Below are 22967 nucleotides of genomic sequence, written 5' to 3'. Positions count from 1 at the left end.
GGGATACTGTAGGAAGGACAGATTTAAAAGGCAGTGGGAGAAGAGTTCTGTTTTAGACTTAAATTTAACATTGTTTGAGACACCTAGCCCAGATGTCTGGGCTAGAGATAGAAATTTGGGGGAAAATTGTATTTAAACTCAGGAGGGGGTGGGATACAATGTAGATATAAAAATAATAATGATCTCTAATCATAACTACAATATTAATATTTATGAGGATAGCTAATACCTATTGACTGCCTTAGGTGTGTTAAGCAGTGTTCTGTGTGCTTTATATTAACTGATTTAATCTTCATGGTAGCTGTATGTTGTAGGCATTATTATTACTTTTATTGCAGATGAGGCACAGAAAAACCACAGGGCTAATAAACAATAAAACCCAGACAGTTTGGCTCTAAAGCCTGAATGCTTAATACTACATTAGAAGAGGAGGAGACTCAGCTCAGAGATCTGGGCAATGCCAACATTTAGAGGTTGGATATGAAAGATGGAGTGATTTTTGGGAGGTGGCCATGAAGGTGGAGAGAGGTGGTCGAGACCCTGATTTCTCCATCTAAATAAAGCCCCTCTGTTATACTTTCTCACATAATCTTGTACTGAAAAGGAGTGATTTGAAAGGTAGGAGGAACCATGGGAATGGGATGTCTCAGGAGCCAGGCAGAGTGTTCCAGTTGGTTGTTAAGGTCAGTGATCAAACGCTGCTGAAAGATGGGCTCTTAAAGGACACAAGGCATTAAGTGGGTGATGAGGGTGGGAAAAGGGTTTGCCAGGCTTTGGGATAATGTGAGTAAAAGAGATAGATATGGAGGAACCAGACGCTATTTGCAGTTGTTATAGGGTCAAGTGCAGGCCAGGAGTGGTGGGAGGTGAGACTGGAGAAGCACGCAGGGGCCAGATCATGAAAGACCTGTAATGTACCCCAGGTGAGCACCAGACCATGATCTTAGCAGAGCTGTCTGTCCCCAAAGCTGGGAGCAAAACAAAGGGAGACACTTGCTATAAATGGAGGGAACTATATGGTGTCTGTTTATCTGTGCTGTCTCATGTAATGTATATATTGTCTGATTTCTTCAAAATTTACCATGTTGAGACATTTTATTTAAGAATTAAATTTCCCATGACTTCTTTTATCACCATATCATTCGCCAGAGTGGTACATATTCTGCATAGGAGGAAGATATCTATAGCAAAGGTCTGTATATACTTAAATTGGGAGCAAGTGTTGAAAACGGTAGAAAAGTATGTGTTGTTTCTCTTGATTGGGTAACTTTGGTCATAATCAGGAGAAACTGATTCATTGGGATTATGTTTGTTTTATTATTTCTTAAACTGTATATCCTAAGCATTTTTATTTCCTTTTTTGTTGTATTTTTTGCCCATTGATTTTTAGTATGGAAGGGAGAGGTAGAGAGAGAAACATCAATATGAGAGAGACACATCGATTGCTTGCTTCCCGCACATGCCCCACTGGGGCTGGGGATCGAGCCTGCAACCGAGGTATGTGCCCTTGACCAGAATTGAACCCTCAACCCTTCAGTCTGAGGGCTGACACTCTATCCACTGAGCAAGAGTGGCCAGGGCCTAAGCATTTTGAAGTCAGAGATTGTCCTGGGTTTGAATCCTGGCTCTGTCATTTATTAGCTGGGTGACTTTGGGGCTCATTATTTACCTCTCTCAGACTGTTGAATGAGGGACTTCTTTAGTAATAACTGTAAAGCCTATTGCAAGAATTACGTAAAGGAGAGGAAAGTTAGGAGTGCTCTTCATCCTAATCAAACAAACAGCCTTGGGATGAATATGATCAACATGATTCCTTTCTTTGTCGGAGATTTCATTTTAATTTTGATTATTTTACTTGTTTAGAATTTTGTAATTTATCCTCAAATACCACTAGCTAATTGTAGATGGAAATAATAATAATTTTTCTTGATGTGCATTTTAAGACTATGCTTATAAAGTGAGACCTAGTTCTAAAAATAATCTCTACAGGAATATTACAGAACTGCAGTATCTGAAAATAGTCATTCCATCTCACATGCAATTCTAGAGTTATTTAATTTTTGCTATTGGATGGTGACAAAATATGAACAATTTGCGAAGTTCTTGTTTCCTTCATGAATTTAAAATAATTTCAATGTTTGCTGGAAGCGGACTTGAACTTAATTTACTTTTAAACCATGTACATTTTACTGTACATGCAGGGTAACTTCAAGAGTTATAAAGAAATTAATTATCTTAAATCATTTTATTTATTTTAAATATATTTTATTGATTTCAGACAGGGAGGGAGAGGGGGACAGAGATAGAAACATCAATGATGAGAGAGAATCATTGATCTGCTGCCTTTGGCACACCTCCCACTGAGGATCAAGCCCACAACCCAGGCAAGTGCCCTGACCGGGAATCGAACCGTGACTTCCTGGTTCATAGGTCCATGCTTAACCACTGAGCCAAGCCAGCTGGGCCATTTTGTTTATTTATAGAAGTAAATGATCCTGAAATCATTCATTTATTAAAATTTTAGTCCTTGGCATCTCAGATTATTTTTTTGCTATTATTCCCTAAACTCATTTTTGGTAGAGCCTCATTCTATGGGCAGAGCCCATTGGGATACTGAAGGATGGATGCCAGGCTGATTACTGTGGCTTTGACACATTGTCCTAGATGAGATATTCTTAAATCTCACCTGATGACATGGACTGGTTTAATGGCTGTTTCCATTATGATACCAAGAGGAACATTTTTTGAGTGAAGGAGGAGAGTTTTTCTTCATGAAATCTACTTTTTTAATAAGGGGCAAGTGTGGTGGAGTGGAAAGAGTAGATATAGATTTGAACCACAGATCTACCACTTCTAAGGCCTGAGTGTCCATGTCTGTTATAATGGGTTAGTAATAGGGTTATGGTGACGATTGAATGGAATTATGTATGTACAGTGACTAGGCCTCTATTAGCACAGAGAGAGTGCTTAATAGCTGTTAGCTCTCATTCCTCACCAACGGTGTCAGGTTCCTGAGGCAGGTTGGTGTTTGTCACTTTGCTCAACAGCAGCATGCATTGCTACAAAGCTACAGCAGGACCACAGGGCACTTCGCTCTTCACTTCCAACCCCACCCAGAGGCACCATGTGTTCACCCCAGCTCTTCTTTTCTCTTTCCCCCCATTTTAGTGTGACCTCCTCACCCTGCCTACGCCTCTGGCTTACCTTTCTTCCCATCTGTTCCCCCTTTGCTGCTCCAGGAGGTGGCTGTGGAAGTGGTCACAACACTTTTGCCTTCTGAGTGAGGAGTTTTGGGGATTGGGATGGGGCACTCTGTTCTAGAAGTTAGGGGTAGCTTTCACTCTAAACACATGAATTATGAAGGGATTAAAGTGTGGGTTTGTGGTGGGGGAGAGAAGGATGTTTAATTACTTCTCTATTATTTAAATGCCTGTCTCTTTTTCCTTCTGTCACACCAAGATTTCAACATAACTCAGTTGTCTATTATTGCTTACATTTTTCTCTGTTTCTGGAAATTGTAGATCTTTTCAGAAGATTCTGAGAGCCTCTTGCCAATACTTCATTTAGTCTGCTCTCTTAGAGTGCAGTTAATGTCTGAGGCCAAGAATATACATATCACAAAAGTTTATTAAGAAATTATTATAGGCAGGCCCTGTGTTAAGTGCTGAAAAGGCAAGATGAATAAGATGTACCCCTTCTCTTAAGCAGCTCACAGTCTCTAGAAGGAGATAGGCATGCAAACTCATCATTTAGTGGGATAAGGATCTAGTGGAAGATTGTATGAGGTAGTGGGGACAATGAGAATGGAGTGCCAAATGGTAAGTCAGGGAAGGCCTCTTAGGGGAGGTGCTGCTTTAACACAGGTATGAAGGCTAAGCAGGAGTCTGCTGGCTGACAAAGAGGAGGGCTTGTGTTCCAGATGGAGGAAAGAGCTAGAGCAAAGGCACAGTGTGAGGCAGCAGGGCTTTTTTGGGTACAGCAAGCCCATAGTTTGCCATGGAGAATAGCAGTGGTGAGGGGAAATGACATGTTAAAGAAGATATTCCATTGAGGAGTGTCAATAATAGTAATGTTCTATTTCTGACCCAAGTGGTGGGTATATGGGAGTTTATTATATCATTCTTTCATTCAACAATTATTTGTTGTGTGTGTGCATGTGTATGTATAAAAGTTCTGGAAAGCCCATTGTGTGCTTTAGGGTAGTAGTTTCTGAATTTTTTATCGAATATGCATTAAGGGTTATATGAATTGCTTATAACCGTATGGATTATCAATATATATGTCTGTATGTGTATAAAAATTCTGGAAAGCCCATTATGTGCTTTAGGGTAGGAGTTTCTGAATTTTTTTACATCAAAACATGCGAGAAGGATTATATGAATTACTTAGTAACCATGTGGAATATCAATGTTAATGTCCGGGTTCAGAGGCTGCGGTATTGATGATTCAGGATTTCTCTCCTGCTTCAGTTCCTAGCCTCGAGGATACTTAGTTTTTGCAGGCATTCACAATGGGATATCAAAAATAAATCAAGGCGGATCCCATGTTGCCAAAGCTGCTTATGATGTAATAGGGGAGCTAGGAAAGATGTACATGTGTGTTGGGTCAGATTTTCGAGGACTGGTCATTTACTCTGTCACTGCTGTCTTGTTCTCAAAATGTCTCAGGCATTGGAAACAACTGCTTTTAGTGCCCACATCTCAGAGTTCCTTGACTGACAAAATGCAAATTAGCAAAATTTCCAGTGAGCATCAGCACTAATCAGGATCTCTTGAGTGTTGTCATGTGGTAGGAAATAAAAAAGAAAGGTGACTGGTGCTTCCTTAAGGGTACAGGGATGGTGTAACCCCTGAGAAGGTATGAGGGCTAAGCTAGGCTGTGCCAACACTGTTTACTACCCCTTTCTGCCAAGTACTAGTGCAAGCATGACCCCCAAACCTGCCTTTCCAGTGCTGTGCCATTAGATTCTGAGAATTACCTCCTCAATGCCAGCCAGGCCTCATTAAGTTGTATTGTGAACAATACATGGTTTTTATTTTCCTTGCAAGCTATTAGGCAACTTAACTCTGTGGTAGCATTGTTTTCTCAGATTTGAATGTTATAAAATTAAGCCCATCTCCATTTTGTCCCGTCTTTCTAATCAGGTGTTCCTTTGAATTATTTAAATCTTCTTTGGTATGTGTTTACATTTTCACATTATCTGCTTAAATCTTTTTTCTCTTTTCATCTACAGTTTTTTGTGGGTTTTTTGTTTGTTTGTTTGTTTGTTTGTTTTTGTTTTAGTGACAGTACCTCAGATCCCAAATCCTTCTCTTACTAGTTCCTACATCAGATGTTTACTCTTTCTTTGCCTACTGCTTCTTTGCCTACTATTTCAGGAATCTCTCTTAAGTCTCTGGCTCCTCCCCAATCTTTGTGGCTTCATAAAAATATCATGTGGTAGGTCTGTGAAGTTTGCCTTTGTTTCATCCAAGTTCTCCCATCTTTTTTAAATTTTTAAAAATATATATTTTATTGATTTTTTACAGAGCGGAAGGGAGAGGGAAAGAGAGCTAGAAACATCGATGAAAGAGAAACATCGACCGACCAGCTGCCTCCTGCACACCCTCCACCGGAGATGTGCCCACAACCAAGGCACATGCCCCCCGACCCGAATTGAACCTGGGACCCCTAAGTCTGCAGGCCGACGCTCTATCCACTGAGCCAAACCGGTTAGGGCTTTTTAAAATTTTTTAATCCTCACCCAAGGACATGTTTTTATTGATTTTAGAGAGAGAAGGTGGCTGGACAAGTGTAGTCTTATTCTCAGGGCTGCCACGTGTGTTTTCATAGGGGTCTGTGGGAAAAGTGGAAAGTAGGGTTGTTAGTGACAGAGGCAATAGGAAGGGGCATTGTCAGGTTGCCATTCCTCTGAGTTTCAGCAACTACATATTTATAACTCTCAAATTGACCCAGTTCTAGTATAGTTGTTTCTGTAGTCACCATTAAAGGTGGAAAAGAACCATAAAAAGACAGTGGTAATAATAGACTGATTTCTGACCTATTTCTCCTTGAATACTTTCCCAAGAAATAGAGTTAAGGTAAAGGGTAAGTTGTTGTCAGAGTGATACTTGGTGTTTAAATATCTTGCCTTTGGAGTGTGCAAGGGCCGTAGCCTCCATCTCCTATCTCTTAACACCTAACTTTTGGAAATCTAGCCTTTGGAAAAGTACTTACCCATTACTGTTTCCAAAATACTTGTGAAAATCCAAGCTGCAGCTTGCTATTGACAAAGAACACAAAGGCTCTTCTTTCTAGATTTAGTTGAAAATCTCATATTTAGAGCTGGTCAGTCAGCCTTCTACAAACTCACTTGGACCCATTTTGCTTTTTTATGCTTTCATCAGTCAGGGAAGTAGGTAATTTTATGACTCTATATCTCATATATTACATACCTTTCCTAGAACCAGTAAATCCTTCCAGAGGAATTTATGTAAATACTGACTTTCTAAAATGAGCTTCAGAGTGGGACCAGTTGGTACACAGAAATGTTTATTGAATGAGTAAGATTTTAGTAATGTGCATAGTTTATGGGCTGTGTAGCTGGGGGAAAAGTTATAAAACTAATTTCAGTAACATTTGACATAGAACATTAGCAATCACTTCTTATGGGAAAAAACATTAATAATTGTACTTATATATTGGTTTATGTTTTTCACAAAGTTTCTATGTGTGTAAGCTCTTTTTTAAAAATATTTTTTCATTGATTTCAGAGAGGAAGGGAGAGAGAAGAAGAGATAGGAACATCAATGATGAGAGAGAATCATTGATCAGCTGCCTTCTATTGGGGATCAAGCTTGAAACCTGGGCATGTGCCCTTGACCAAAATCAAACCCAGGACCTTTCAGTCCACAGGTGGACACTCTATCCACTGAGCCAAACGGGCTAGGGCTATGTGTAAGCTCTTGACATAAACTAGATGAGTACTCCTATCACCCCCATTTTACAGGTGCCTGAAATAAAGGTTAAAAAAGGTAGTTTTGGGATTAGAACCCATAACCTAGTTTAGTACTCTTTCCTCTCCAAACTGTTCAGGTAAAAAAGTTTGCATGAGTTTGTGATAATAAGAGAACAATAAAGTAATGGGTGCATTTATTTTACTATACTGTGTTACTTAATTTAAGGAAATACCTTTTATTCTGAGATTCTTTCAACAAATACTAAGTGCCCAGCCTTGTACCAGGTTCACAGGTACTCGATATTATGTTGAATAATACAGATATGGAGCTTATATTCTAACTAGAGGCCCAGTGCACAAATTCGTGCATGGGTGGGGTCTGGCTGGCCCAGCCATGATTAGGATTGGGAGGAGGGACTGTGGGCAATTGGCTGGCAGGCCACGCCCCTGATTAGGGTTGTGAGCCTGATTGGGAGAGGGGCCAGCCATGGGAAGGGGCTGTAGGTGGTGGGTCAGCCGGCCCCACCCCTGAAAGGGGTAGGGGGGTGCTGATCAGGGGCCAGCAGCCTGGGGGAGGGGCCATGGGTGGTTGGTCGGCCTACCCTGCCCCTGATCAGGTTGGGGGGACTGATCTGGGGATGGGGCCAGGCACGGGGAGGGGCTGCAAGAGGTTGGCTGGCTGGCTCCGCCCCCTATTGGGGTGGGGGGTGCAATTAGAGATGGGGCCGGCTGGGGGGAGGGGCTGCAGTCCTATCATGGTTGGGCAGGCTGATCAGGGGTGGGGCTGGCTGAGGGGAAGCAGGGGTGCATTTGGCTGGTTGGCCCTGCGCTTGATCAGGATGGGAGAGTCCGATCAGGGGTGGGTTGGCCATGGGGAGGGTCCGTGGGAGGTTGGCCAGATGGCCCCACCCCCTGATTAGGCCAGTTCACTGGCCACAGTGGGCATGGCATCATAGCAACCGGTCGTTCCGGTTATTACGGTGTTACGGTCGCTGGATTTATATATATATATATATATATATATATATATATATATAGAGAGAGAGAGAGAGAGAGAGAGAGAGAGAGAGAGAGATGAATGAAGAGAAATAATAAATAAGTAAATAAGCAATAATTAAGTTCAGGTAATAATAAGAGCTCTGAAGAAAACAGAGAAAGGCTGCTGGTGTTATTTTCATTTATTCCTGAAAAATGGGCATCAGGGTTTAGAGTACATATGTTTTAAAGAAAGACTCCTTCCTGAGGAAATCAAGAAATCATAACACATCTTTTCAATATGGTATTTGGAGGATTCTTTCATATTAATATATTTTGTTCTTTTTCTTCAACATTAACCTAAAGTCCAAAATTGGCTTAAGTCCAGAGTGTCTAATGAGGCTAAAGATCTGCTGCTTTAGGAACCCCTGACCCTACTTCTTTCATGACATTGAGGCTACGAGAGCCATGCTTATTGCTGGCCAAAGATACATTTTTACCATTTTCATTCATCTTTACAAAATAATGAAGGTAAAATATTGCTTTCTAATTTTTTTTAAAATTAGCAATAGAACTTTTCTTCAGTGAAAATTCCTGATACCCAGATGTAAAACAGCTATGGCTCCAAATCCCAGGCTTCCTCTCCTCTCCACTCGAATGGCCTGGAGGAGCACCTGGGAAGTCACTAAGGCTTTTCAGAGCACAGGATGAAACCGCAATAAAAATTCAAATTGTAATCCTGCTGTAAAAAGATAGTTGTGTTGCTGAAACTGGCAGAGCCACCATACTAGTGATTCAAGGTTATATTTTGAAAGTCCACATTTAGTGAACAAATAGGTTTATACCAGTATATACATTTTAACCTAAAAATATATTTTCAGGTAGCATTTACTATATAAAGCAAAGTCATTCTTTTATTGTAGCTGAAAATTTATTGAGATACAGTTGACATATAGCCCTCTATAAGTTTGTGTATAGCATAGTGATTTAACTTACACATATTGTGAAATTATTACTGTAATACAGAGCATACTTTTTACGTTATGTGGGCATGACAGTACTATGGGTCTAAAATACTTTTCATCTACTAATTTAAAAATTAAATTTTATATTGACCAAGAATTATTTTTTCATAAATTAATTATAAATAAATCCATGATATGTTTTATATATTATTATAACATAACTAGAGGCCCAATGCATGAAATTTGTGCAAAGGGCTCAGCCCTTACAGCCTTGGCCGCCCTTGCAGCCCGACTTCGTCTGGAAGGTCGTCTGGATGGTCGTTCTGCAGTCCGGTCTAATTAGCATATTAGCTCTTTATTATGTAGGATTGATTTGCTAGTTTAAATTTTTTTTCTTTTTGTTTTCTAGTTTGCCAGAGTGTGGATACCTGATCCTGAGGAAGTTTGGAAGTCAGCAGAGCTGCTCAAAGATTACAAGCCAGGAGACAAAGTTCTCCTGCTTCACCTTGAGGAAGGAAAGGTAAGAATTTAGTGTTATTTGTTGTCATTGGCACAAAGTGAAGGGAATTCAAAAGTGTTAAATTTTGAACCAATTTAACATTTTTACTTATTAAATTGATTACAAATGGCAAAATGGCAAACTCAAATTTCTATCCTAGTGGGTTAATGAAAATAGTAGATACTCTAAAAATCCATTAATTTTGTCTATGAATTGATTATGATTAGATTTATATTCACATATAATTCTCCAAAACATGTGTGTGTTTATCTGTATTTTGTTTAGGCTAGCATTAAAATGCTTTCATATTGCCCAGCTGAAGTGGCTCAGCTAGTTGAGCATCGTCCCATGCCCCTAAAGGTCACTGGTTCAATTCCCAGTCAGGACACATGCCTGGGTTGTTGGTTTGAGCCCCAGTCAGGGAGCATACAGAAGGCTACTGATCAATGCTTCTCTCACAATGTTCTCTCCCCACCCCCCCTTCCTCTCTCTAAGCATGTCCTCAAGTGAGGATTAAAAAGAAAGAAAAATATTTTTTTATATTAGTTAACATACTTCATATCATCTAAGGAGCCAGTCTGAGATTTGGTATTTGCTGGAACTAATTATTTGAAGAATTTTACTGATAAGCAAGTGTGTATAAACACTTTGCTCATGACCAGAAATATTTAAAACCAATTGTGTTTCTATATTTCCCTGTCTGCATTCGCAGGATAAGTGGATTTGTTTTAGTGTTACTCCTTTTAATCTCTTCACTGCATTTGACAGGCCATGTCACACTTTTTTCTTATAAACCTTTGTGACATTAATTTCCTTTAAACAAGGAAACTATGTATAAATACATGGAAAGTTAAGTAAAGTAAAGCTATATAGGACAGTTCAACTCTACTAAGATGTGAAAAGGTTAGTTTATGATTAACTACCAAATGAATAATACTCTCCTGACAGTTAACATGTATTGAGCACTTAGTAAGTGCTTTGTTTGCTGTAACTCATTCAATCCTCACAGTAAGCCTATGAGATGAGGCTATTATTATTATTATTATTACCACTTTATGGATGAAGAGACTGACGCTCAGATAGTTTAAGACTTGCTCATGGTTATATAGGTATTAAGGTATGAAGCTGGGATTTAAAGCAAGGAAATTTGCCTTTATGGTCTGTGCTCATAACCACTCTGCTATACTGTAAAGACAGTGAGTACTTTAGGGTCCCAGTAGAGGGACATTTCATTATGGATTGCTTTGTCAGGGAAGGCTTTAAGAAGGAAGGAAGGATTTTGACTGGGTCTTAGAAGGGTAGATAGATTTGGATTGACAAAGAGAAAGGAGGTAGACCCTGTGAGAATTGGAATGCATTTTGGAGATAGTTATTATAATAACTTGAGTGGAGCATAGATTTAGAAAGGCTGGTTTTCTAGCTCAAGGCTTGAATATTAAGGTACTGGCTATATTCCATGTTAAGAGGTGGCAGAAGGTAAGAGAAATATCTATACTTATGAATAGTATGACATATAATGTAATAAGTATAACAAGAAACAAAATTAGAACAGAGCGAGGATGGTCAGGGGGCTGGGGAAGGTAAGGGGTCAGGGAGGCATTCTCTGAAGAATCAGTAGACAAAGGCAGTGCATTTCAGAGATCCAGAAAAGCCAGGCAAAGGCAGGGAGGCATGCATAGTAATGAGTGTTTGGGGAGCTACCCAAGTTCCATGTTGTTGGGATGTAAATGAGGGTACAGGACCAGAAAGGGGATAGGGATGTAAAGTGAGATTACAGGATCAGCAAGATCACAGAAGGCCTGGGGTTCATGCTAAAAATCTTGGGCTTCAACTAGTATGCTATGATGAGTGACTGTAATATTTATAAACAGAGGAAGGGGTGCCAGGTTGTGTTTTAGAAAGGACTCATTGGTGGCAGCATGCAGGATAAATTTCTGGAGAGCAACACATAGGTAAGGAGATTAGTTGGGAAGATGGTAGGGAAGAATTAGGTGAGATTAGGAGAACCTTTAATGCCAAACTAAGGAATTAATTTATTCAGCATTTATTGATCATCTATTATGTGCTAGGTACACATTAGGCACTTTGGGCTATATTTTCTTATGTTAATTCTTATAGCAATCCTGTGGGTCAGTAGGTGGTATTATGACTATTTTCCAGATAAGGAAGCCAGGGATCAGAGACATTAAGTAGTTCTGCCTGAGATTACACCGCTGGAAGTGGCTTTTGTGTATTGCAGGGGCCAATGCAAGGGCCAGTCAGCTTTGGGGAAGGACATTTTCTATAATAATAAAAGCGTAATATGCTAATTAGACTGGATGACCTTCCGGACAAAGCCGGGGCTGCGAGGGAAGCCCAGCTCCCAGGTACCTGCTGGTGGCTGGAGGGAAGCCCGGGTCCCAGGTGCCAGAGGGAAGCCGGTGCCGGCAGCCGGGGGAAGGAAGGCCTACTCTTGCACAAATTTCGTGCATCGGGCCTCTAGTACCCTAATAACAGGCAGAGAGAGGTAGAGTGGCAGGTTGTAAAATTTCCTCCCCATTTAGCATAATTTCAAACAGATTTGAATATATGACCTCTGTATACCTCATCAGTATTAAGTGACTTTTTACAAAACCAGCTTGTCCTTCCCTACAATTAAATTGCATTTTTCCCCCTATTCACTTGTCATGTTATTTGTCTTTAATACATAGTTGAGTTACAGTTTCCATACTTGGCTTTGCCATAAAGTCATATTCTGTTGACTTAAAGTGAGTAAATACTTCTTAACTTTGAGGCCAAGTACCTCATTAAAAATCAAATGAAAGCTATGGACTGTCTTTCAAATAAGTACATCTAATCTAATAATAGACAAACATGATAATTGACCATACCTCTGCTATGCTTACCATTGGCTAATCAGCAGGATATGCAAATTAACCCAACCAAGATGGTGGCCGGCAGCCACACAGCTGACGCGAGCAGGAGGCTTGGTTGCTCCAGTGATGGAGGAAGCCAAGCTTCTTCCCTGCTGCGGCCAGGCTCTGAGTTCCACTCTAAGCAACAAAGTTGCAATTATAGAAGCTAAACAAACCCCAGATACCTGCTTTCAGCAGGCCGTGGCCTCGGAACTGGAGCAGCAACAAAGTTTCAATTATAGAAGGTAAATAAATCCCAGAATAAAAGAAAAAAGAAAAAAAGGAGAGGCTGGGAGCTTCAGTCACCGGCTTGACCAGCCTGAAAACACCCATCAGCCCCTCATCCAGACTGGCCAAGCACCCCAGTGGGGACCCCCACCCTAAAGGGGGTGCAGGCAGCCTGAAAATAGCCATCAGCCCCTCACCCAGGCTCGCCAGGCACCCAAGCGGGACCCCCACCCTGATCTGGGACACCCTTCAGGGCAAACAAGCTGGCCCCCACCTGTGCACCAGGCCTCTATCCTATATAGTAAAAGGGTAATATGCAAACTGACCCTAACAGCAGAACAACTGGGAATGACTGGTCACTATGACACACACTGACCACCAGGGGGCAGATGCTCAATGCAGGAGCTGCCCTCTGGTAGTCAGTGAGCTCCCACAGGGGGAGCTCTGCTCAGCCAGAAGCCAGGCTGACGGCTGCCAGTACAGCGGTGGTGGTGGGAGCCTCTCCTGCCTCCTCAGCAGCATTAAGGATGTCTGACTGCAGCTTAGGTCTGCTCCCCGCTGGCAAGTAGACATCCCCCAAGGGCTGCCGGGCTGCCAGAGGGATGTCTGACTGCCAGCTTAGGCCCAATCCCCTGAGGAGCAGGCCTAAGCCAGCAGGTGGTCATCCCCCGAGGGGTCCCAGACTGTGAGAGGGCACAGGCCGGGCTGAGGGACCCCTCCCACCCCCCCGAGTGCACAAATTTTTGTGCACTGGGCCTCTAGTATATGATATAGCTGATTTCAGGGGATTCTTTGACCCCTTGGGGTTCAGTATTCCGAAGTATTTACTACACACCAGGCATTGCCTCATTTAATTTTTACCACACCCCTGTAAGCAGTTTCTATTATGCCCTATTTACAAATGAAGGATTCGGTTAAATAATACACCCAAGACCACAAAAGAATTAAGTACCAGTTTTAGAATTTGAACCGAGGTCAATCTCACTCTACTGCCAAACTCTTAACCACTGTGTTATACTGCCTTTTACATCATAGATGAAGATAGGAAAAAAAACACACAAAAACATCTTAAATAAAGATTAAAAACTTATGCTCCAGTAACTGGGTAAACATGTCTAGGTTCAAACTATATAAGCAAAAATTGTTAATACATATATACATCTAGTGAAAAAAGAAGACTCTCCTTATTTATTTATTTGCCATTTGCAATAGTTTCTTATTTTGGAAGGTGCTAGGAAAACAATGAATTTAATAGCTGAGAAGCAAATGGGAATAGGAAATAAGCAAAATGTAACCGGCCTGTTTCACGTTTACTGCCGTGGTTTATCCAGATGTTATATCTTGTGCATTTTCAGGATTTGGAATATCGTCTGGATCCAAAGACCAAGGAACTGCCTCACTTAAGAAACCCTGACATTCTTGTGGGTGAAAATGACCTCACAGCCCTCAGCTATCTTCATGAGCCTGCTGTGCTCCACAATCTCAGAGTCCGCTTTATTGATTCCAAACTTATTTATACATATTGTGGTAAGTGTACCTTGCTGTCCGACTGGACTGTAAACTCTTTCCTCTGATGGCCTTGGCCATGGAAATATGGCGATGGGGAAGGAAGACTGTGATTGGCTTTTCTCTTAGAGACAATTTCACTTCAGAATTATCAAAAAGATTTACCAATGCTTCTTAGCTAGGTGTACTTTATGCAGAATAAGCTATTTTGTAAACTTACATAATTTTTGTCAAAATACAAAGAACTGGGTCCCTCTTTTAGATCCTCCCACCCCCACAGAATTTAGATGCCAACTTTAATGCCAATTTGCCAGTTATTTTCATCTCTTTTAACAACATGAAGAATAAATGTCCAAAGACTTATCTTTGGGGCTGGTTCAAGAAGTTTAGTGTCTTTCTCAATTACTTAGAAATGCAGGACTGACTTGATTTGTAATTCCTATTCATGTTTGATCTGCTTGCCTAGGCCCCTGCTCCTTATAGTATTAGCTGCCAGGGACCTAGCTCAGAGTTCTTTTTATGTCTCTTAGAAATTAAGCATGTTCATGTATGTACATTTTGGTTTCTTTCCCTCTTTTTTCTCTATTTTCTTTTTGTTTTGTTTTGTTAATCCTCACCCAAGAATATTTTTCCATTGATTTATTTAGAGAAAGTGGAAGGGAGGGGGAGAGAGACAGAGAGAGAAACATCGATGTGAGAGAGAAACATTGATGTGAGAGAGACACATCAATTGGCTGTCTCCTACACATGCCCTGACCCCGGCCAGGGTTGGGGCCTGCAACCAAGGTATATGTCCTTGATTGTAATTGAACCTGGGACCCTTCAGTCCATGTGCCAATGCTCTATCCACTAAGTCAAACCAGCTGGGGCTCTATTTTCTTCCTAGCCTTTGTTTTCTCTCTCATCCTTGCCTCTTTTTTCTTGACTTCTTATCTTTCTTTCACTAATCATTCTCCTCTGAGACTCAGATCCAAGATTTCCATTAGTTTCCTTCTGTTTGCTTGGGATGCCCAACTCAGTGATGACCATTTCTTCATTACTGTTCTGTTTGGGACAGGAACAGATACCTTTTCTTTTTAAAATAATTTATATCTTTTTTTAAAATTAATTAAATCTTTATTGTTCAGATTATTACATTTGTTCCTCTTCCCCCCCCCCCCACCCCATAACTCCCCTCCTCCCAGTTCCCGTCCCACCCTCCGCCCTCACTCCTCACCCACTGTCCTCATCCATAGGTGCATGATTTTTGTCCAGTCTCTTCCCGCATCCCCCTCACCCCTTTCTCCCCCAAGAACAGCCAGTCCACTCCCTTTCTATGCCCCTGATTCTATTATAATCACCAGTTCATTCTGTTCATCAGATTATTCACTTGATTTTCAGATTCACTTGTTGATAGATGTGTATTTGTTGTTCGTAATTTGTATCTTTACCTTTTTCTTCTTCTTCCTCTTCTTAAAGGATACCTTTCAGCATTTCATATAATCCTGGTTTGGTGGTGATGAACTCCTTTAGCTTTTTCTTATCTGTGAAGCTCTTTATCTGACCTTCAATTCTGAATGATAGCTTTGCTGGATAAAGTAATCTTGGTTGTAGGTTCTTAGCATTCATCACTTTGAATATTTCTTGCCACTCCCTTCTGGCCTGCAAAGTTTCTGTTGAGAAATCAGCTGACAGTTGTATGGGTACTCCCTTGTAGGTAACTGACTTTTTATATCCTTGATATTAACTCCCTTTCTTCCTTGTGTATTAACTGAATATTTCTTTTTTAAAATTTTTCTTTTACTTTAATTTTTTTTTTTGCACATATGTTACCTTCTTGGAAGACTTCCCTGCCCTACCCTCCCAACTAAGTCATAAACTCCTTGTCCCCTGTTTAGTATCTATCTTCCTTTTCTGTTTAAATTTTCTCTTTTTCCTTACTACTATCTAATCTACGATATATATTTTTTTCTTATTTATCTTGTGAATTGTTTGAATTACCCTCCAGAATATAAGGTCCATGAGGGTAAAGATTTCTTTCTTTTTTTGTTTACTGTTGTAAGTCTAGAACTTAGACTTGAAACATAGTTGGAGCAGAAAAAATATTTGTTGAATTGAATGACTTAAGTTAATATACACCTACTGCAAAAGTTAAGGAAATACACAAAAAGAAAAACATTACATGTAACTTATCACTGAAAAATAACTATCTTTTGATTTATGTGTGTATATGTGAGAGTATAAATAGTTATGAAATTGGAGTTAGTCTCTAGTGGTGTGTCATATTTTCCTATGACTTAATATTCTTTAAAAATATGATTATGTTTGTAGCACAAAAGTGTGTCATATGGCTGTAACAAAATTATTTAATCACTCTATTATATATTTTGTTTGTTTTCCCTTTTCACTGTTATGAATAACATTTTGATAAACATCTTTATTTAAAGAAAAACACCCTTGCATGAATCTCTGAGTATTTCATTTGAAGTGGAATTTTTGGTTTAAATATTATAAAAATCTTTAAAGTTATTTTAACATTGTCCCAATTGTCATTATTTTAAATAACTTAGTTCAGTGTTTAATTGGTATTGTATTTAAGACTAGGTATAATGGGTTTGGAGACAAAGGCTATGGCATTTTTTGATCCTTACCAATTTGTTTGTTCAATATTGACTGAAATGGAAATTTGTGTTAGCTGTGATTCTCAGGTAACCAAGTTTAGTATGCCCATTAGGATATCATTGATTTCTTCTTTTGCTTTTTCACCCCTTTCCCAGGTATAGTCCTAGTAGCTATAAATCCTTATGAACAGCTGCCTATTTATGGAGAAGATATTATTAATGCATACAGTGGTCAGAACATGGGTGATATGGATCCACATATCTTTGCAGTAGCTGAAGAAGCTTACAAGCAAATGGCCAGGTTGGTGGAAGCTCTATTTATTATTTCATGACTCTTATTAGATGTGATAACTTCTTTATTGCTGAGTCACAGATATTTTAAAATACAGTGAATGGCAGCTTATAAATTATTATTAAATAAACAGCCTTGACTAGCTTATCTTAGATGGCCTGCATTATTTTTAAAATAACCTACATTTGTAAAAGGCATATGATTTTTAAAAACCACCTTTGGAATCTCATTGTGATCCTGTGACTATGCAAGGATAGATGTTACATTTTACAGATGAGTGGATCAAGGACTGGTAGTACTAAATCGCTTGCCCAGTGTCATTCAGGCAAGAACTAAAAACTGGAATAAATCTGCTTATATCTTAGAGAATTAACTATCAAGGAAATTGTGAATTTCAGTGCTAGCATTATGTACTCCGACATCAGTGATCCTGAATAGCATCTGAAAAATGTCTTTGGTATTAACCATGGAACCCTAACATTTTAAGAATGGAAAATCGGAGGAAAAAAAGCTACTTTTAAGACTAGATTATACTCTTAATAATATAATGTTATGTAATGCAAAACTATGGATGCATAGAAGAATAGTTTATATTTATCTCATTTTTCCAGCCCACAGGTAAAAACTTGGCATGTCATAAATATGATACGGGAAACCCTCAAACGTTTTGTGAAGTGGAGAGAAAACTAATACTGCAGAGGTTTTTGTTTTTTCCTTTCCATCCAGAGAGTTATTTATACATAATTGGACCCGCGTGTGACAGATTTTTAGAATTGTTCAATGACAGTCCATAGAAGTCATTATACCCTTTTATTAGTAAAGTATTTAGTACTTTTTATAGCAGCAAGCAGTTATTAAGTACTCTCTTTGTGCAGTGCACTGTTTATTTGTTTTCTGTTTATGAACTAATTTTATCCTCACAGAACCTTCTGCATTATTAAACAGTAATGAATGTCAAAAGTTTAAGAAAGCCCGGCCGGCGTGACTTAGTAGTTGAGCATTGATTTATGAACCCGGAGGTCAGAGTTCAGTTCCCCATCAGGGCATATGTCCAGATTGCGGGCTCCATCCCCAGTGGGGGGCGTGCAGGAGGCAGCTGATCAGTGATTTTCTCTCATCATTGATGTTTCTATCTCTCTCTCTCCCTCTCCCTTCCACTCTGAAATAAATAAAAATATATATATAAAAAATAAATAAAAGTTTAAGAAACTTTTTTAAGCTTAAAATTGAGACAATTCCATCTATTAGTATAATTTTTTCCATAAAGTTAGAAAAGCCCACCAGTATTTGATTTGTACAGTATTGGATCATTGCAGTAGAGTTAGCACTATACAAGTGCAACCTGAGATCTAGGCAAAGAGGTAATTGCATGGAGCGCTAGAGCCTAAAAGTAATCTCAGAATTTTTTTGCTGCTCATAGAGAACTATATTACTTCTTTGAACATGCTCTTCCTTAACTATGAAGGCTTGGCTCTTACCATCTTTGCTACTGGTAATTCACAAATAGTATTAGATTTATAGGAATATTTTTTTCTTTTTACCCTTAGATTTATTAACATTCACCCCCTCATTATTCCCTGTGGCTCAGCCACTCAATGTAATTTATTAACTGCAGGTTTGTTGGTTGGTTTTCTCTTAGTTTTGTTTTTTACACAATTTTACAATAAGCTTCAATTATGATATTAAGTTTACTTTTTTTAAAAAAACATATTTTATTGATTTTTTTACAGAGAGGAAGGGAGAGGGATAGAGAGTTAGAAACATCGATGAGAGAGAAACATCGACCAGCTGCCTCCTGCACACCCCCCACTGGGGATGTGCCCACAACCAAGGTATATGCCCTTGACTGGAATCGAACCTGGGACCCTTGAGTCCGCAGGCCGATGCTCTATCCACTGAGCCAAACCGGTTAGTTAGGGCTTAAGTTTACTTTTTATATGAATAAATCTACACCCATAAATTGTGCCATAAGAGCTAAATAGACCGTGTCTGCTTAGATTAGAGTCGGGAATTGATGTTGCAGGATCATTTTTTTTCCCTTACCAAATGAAGATGTGCCATCTTTACTAGATGTGAATTCTGGTGTTTTGCATTACTGGTGCTCCTGAGGCCCCTGGCGTCTTCAGGGAGGCACAGTTCATTGCTTGTTCAATAGACCCTTACTGAGCACCATCCAGGCACTCTCTGGGGGTATGGAGGACACAGCAGTGAACACATTAGACAAAATAGACAAAAATGTCTACCCTCATGAAGTGAGGTATGATAAACAATAAAAATAAATAAATAAGATGCAGCTCTAGCTGGTTTGGTCCAGTGGAAAGAGCGTCGGTCTGGGGACTGAAGGGTCCCAGGTTTGATTCCAGTCAAGGGCATGTACTTCAGGTTCAGGCTCAATCCCCAGCCCTGGTTGAGCGTGTGCGAAGGCAACCAATCTATGTGTCTCTCTCACATCAATGTTTCTCTCTCTCCCCCTTCCATTCTCTCTAAAAATCAATGGAAAAATATTCTCAGGTGAGGATTAACAACAACAAAAAAGAGGCTGCCCTGGCCTGTGTGGCTCAGTTTGTTGGAGCATCATCCTATGCACCAAAGGGTCATAGGGCTCGGTTCCTGGTCAGGGCACATACCCAGGTTGCAGGTTCGATCCCTGGTCAGGGTGTGTGCAAGAGGCAGCCCATCGATTTCACATAAATGTTTTTCACATAGATGTTTCTCTCCTTTTCCCTTCTCTCTCTAAAATTAATAATAAAAAATAATATAATTGAAAAAATAAATAATATGCACATGTTGTCACATGTTAATAAGTGGTATTGTGAAAAATAAAGTCAGAAAAGGAGGTAGGGAATGCTGAGTGGGCCAGAGGTGTAGGGAAAGCCTCATTTTCATGCTCTTTTATCTGCCTTTTCTGTTTTCTAAACTTAAAAAAAAAGTTTATACTTACAAAAAGGTTGAAAAATTGTATACTTCTGACACCTATGATCAGTTGCCATGTGGTACCAAGTACCTTACTTATGCAAATAGACTTGAAGGAATGCATGCTACCTGATAAGGAGAGTTTTTTGTATGGTATGTAAAGGTGGATTAACTTGCATTAATAGCTGCCCTGTTTAGATGCCTACTAGGTGCCAAGCATGGTGTCAACATATTACCTCTAATCTTCATGACAGCTTGGGAGCGGACAGATGAGGAAAGTAACTTGTTCGGGTTATACTAATAGTTTCTGGGGATTGAGATTTGTATCCAGCTTCATGACTCTGAAGCCTTGGCATTTAATTTTCTTATTATCAGCTAAGTGGTTCTGCTCTAACACATTCCCTCAAGTTAACATTGCATAATTCTATTTCTGCACCTTTTATTCAGCTTAGAATAGCCTTTTTCATGCTCCTTTATCTGCCTGATTTCTGTTCATTCTTCACAATTCCACTCATATTTTACTTTTAGACTACCCCAGTTCCCAGTAAGTGATTCCTCTTCAGAATTCTTTATTATATGAACTTGGAACTTGCTGAGTACTCTCTACCCCATAGGATTCAGTAGGAATGAAATACAGTAAGTGTAAGAGTTGTAAAAGTTATAAACAAATATAATTAGCTATTTCTTTTATGGCATCTTTATATTAATCTCAGAGGCTCTGTACTGATGGAACAAAAAGTCAGATTATGTGAAAGGACCTGACAGCCATATGACAGGCCTCTGACCAGAAATTACATGACCTCAGCATGTATCTCTAGGAAACGCTTATTTTCACTTTCTGAATAGTCTCCTTGCCTCTCTAAAGCACAGCTTTCACCAGTGCCTGCACACTCTTTTATAGTAAATACTAGAGGCCCGGTCACAAAAATTTGTGCACTCGGGGGGGAGGGGGTGTCCCTCAGCCCGGCCTGTGCCCTCTCGCAGTCTGGGACCCCTCGGGAGATAACGCCCTGCTGGCTTAGGCCAGCTCTCGGGTGGCAGAGGGCAGGCCCAATCCCTAGGTGCAGCCCCTGGTCGGGCTCAGAGCAGGGCCGATTAGGGAGTTGGGGCGCTGCCCCGTCATGCACAGAGCAGGGCAGATTGGGAGGTTGTGATGCCACCCTCAGTCATGCTCAGGGTAGGGCCGATTGGGGGGTTGGGGCACCGTCCCCTGTCACACTCAAGGCAGGGTCGATGGGGAGGTTGCTGCGCCACCCCCTGTCACGCACAGAGCAGGGCCAATCAGGGAGTTGGGGCGCTGCCCCCATCACACACAGAGCAGGGCGGATCAGGGGGTTGGGGTGCCGCCACGCTCACACTCAGGGCAGGGCCGATGGGGAGGTTATGGCTCTGGCTCTACCCCATCACACACAGAGCAGGGCCCATGGGGGGGGAGGGTTGGGGAGCTCCCCCCTATCAGGCACAGAGCAGGGCTGCTCAGGGGGTTGGGGCCCCGCCCCCTGTCACACACGGAGCCGCAGGGCGATCAGGGGGTTTGGGCGCTGCCCCCTGTCACGCTGATCCCGGTGCCGGGAGGCATATTACCCTTTTACTATATAGGGTAGAGGCCTGGTGCATGGGTGGGGCCGGCTGGTTTGCCCTGAAGGGTGTCCTGGATCAGGGTGGGGGTCCCCACTGGGGTGCCTGGCCAGTCTGGGTGAGGGGCTGAGGGCTGTTTTCAGGCTGGGAGTGACTGAAGTTCCCAACCGCTCCTTTTTTCTTTTTCTTTTTTTTATTCTGGGCCAGCTTTACCTTGAGGCTTGGCTCCAGCTCTTAGGCCTCCCTAGGTTTCTGGCCTTTGCTTACAATGTTGCGAATCTGCTGGCTGAAGTCCTGCGTACCGCGTGGTATTTGTTACAATGTTTCTTAAACTGCCTGCTCAGAGGCCTGCAGCCGCAGGCGGGAACGTTGGTTTCCTCCGTCACTGAGGCAAGCAAGCCTCATGTTAGTTTCAAGCTGCCTGGCTGCCGGCCGCCATCTTGGCTGACAGTTAATTTGCATATCTCGCTGATTAGCCAGTGAAAAGGGTAGCGGTCGTACGCCAATTACCATGTTTCTCTTTTATTAGTGTAGATTTACACTTCAAAAGTAATACTTAATATTGTCATTGTGAACTCATTGTCTAGTATAAATCTTTTCTTCTTGGGATTGATTTCAAAAGCAGAAATCAGAGAGAGACAGCAGAGTTTCTTGATTTTGACAAGTGATAATAATGTAGGAAAACATAGTATTTTTCTTATTAAGGAGATAGGGACTAGAGCAGCCGTGGGCAAACTACGGCCCACAGGCCGAATCCGGCCCGTTTGAAATGAATAAAACTATTGAAAAAAACGACCGTACCCTTTTATGTAATGATGTTTACTTTGAATTTATATTAGTTCACACAAAAACTCCATCCATGCTTTTGTTCCGGCCCTCCGGTCCAGTTTGAGAACCCATTGTGGTCCTCGAGTCAAGAAGTTTGCCCACCCCTGGACTAGAGTATCAAGTGAAGCCACATCTTTTAAGTCACCACAGTAAAAACATAGCTTTGGATGAAAGCAATATATTACATGTTTTCTTTTTTTTTAAATGAGGGATCAAATGAAGGGAGAAATCATTAGATTGATTGCCTACAAAAAAGTAAAACTCTAGCCTGGTCGGTGTGGCCCAATGGTTGAGCATCAACCCATGAACCAAGAGGTTCCTGATTCGATTGGTGGTCTGGGCACATGCCCAGATTGCAGGCTTGATCCCCAGGCAGGAGGCAGCCAATCGATGATGTCTCTCTCTTGATGTTTCTATCCCTCTCCCTTCCTCTTTCTGTCTCTCTCTAAAAAAAATCAATGTAAACATATTTTTAAAAAAAGTAAAATTAGGTTTTGTTTCATGGAGCATGTTCCCATATAAGCTAAATATTAGACCCAGGTGCTTGTAAACTTTAGCAGGGTAGGTGGCAACACTCAGTGGGTGATTATCAGAAAGTAAATATCACCAAGGGTGGATATATTAAATTGTATTTTGCATGAGTCAGGTCTGTGGTTGCATTGCTTCATTTCCTCATTAATAACCTGGGTGTGAATTGAAAGTATTTTCATTACATTTACAGAGGACAAGTTTATGGTATTGGAAGATATGAA

The 22967-nt window shown here is 40.7% G+C and overlaps 1 protein-coding gene across 9 annotated transcripts in view; it reads left to right on the top strand.

The window, feature by feature from the left end:
* Positions 1-22967, top strand: part of MYO5A (myosin VA) — a 200662-nt gene that overhangs the window by 59382 nt on the left and 118313 nt on the right. For 7 of the 9 annotated variants that reach the window (XM_036301823.1, XM_036301814.1, XM_036301793.1 and 4 more), the window contains exons 2-4: positions 9287-9397; positions 13854-14025; positions 16761-16905. In XM_036301823.1, the coding sequence (XP_036157716.1) occupies positions 9287-9397; positions 13854-14025; positions 16761-16905 (428 nt within the window). Of the gene's footprint in view, positions 1-9286; positions 9398-13853; positions 14026-16760; positions 16906-22967 lie in introns of those variants that run through there. The other 2 variants (XM_036301844.1, XM_036301852.1) reach the window with 2 other exon arrangements.

The sequence above is a fragment of the Myotis myotis genome, unplaced genomic scaffold (genome assembly GCF_014108235.1).
Source record: "Myotis myotis isolate mMyoMyo1 unplaced genomic scaffold, mMyoMyo1.p scaffold_m19_p_1, whole genome shotgun sequence".
Taxonomy (NCBI): Eukaryota; Metazoa; Chordata; class Mammalia; order Chiroptera; family Vespertilionidae; genus Myotis; species Myotis myotis.
The sequence above is the reverse complement of the archived record's forward strand: the minus strand, read 5'-3'. Positions and strand labels throughout refer to the sequence as shown.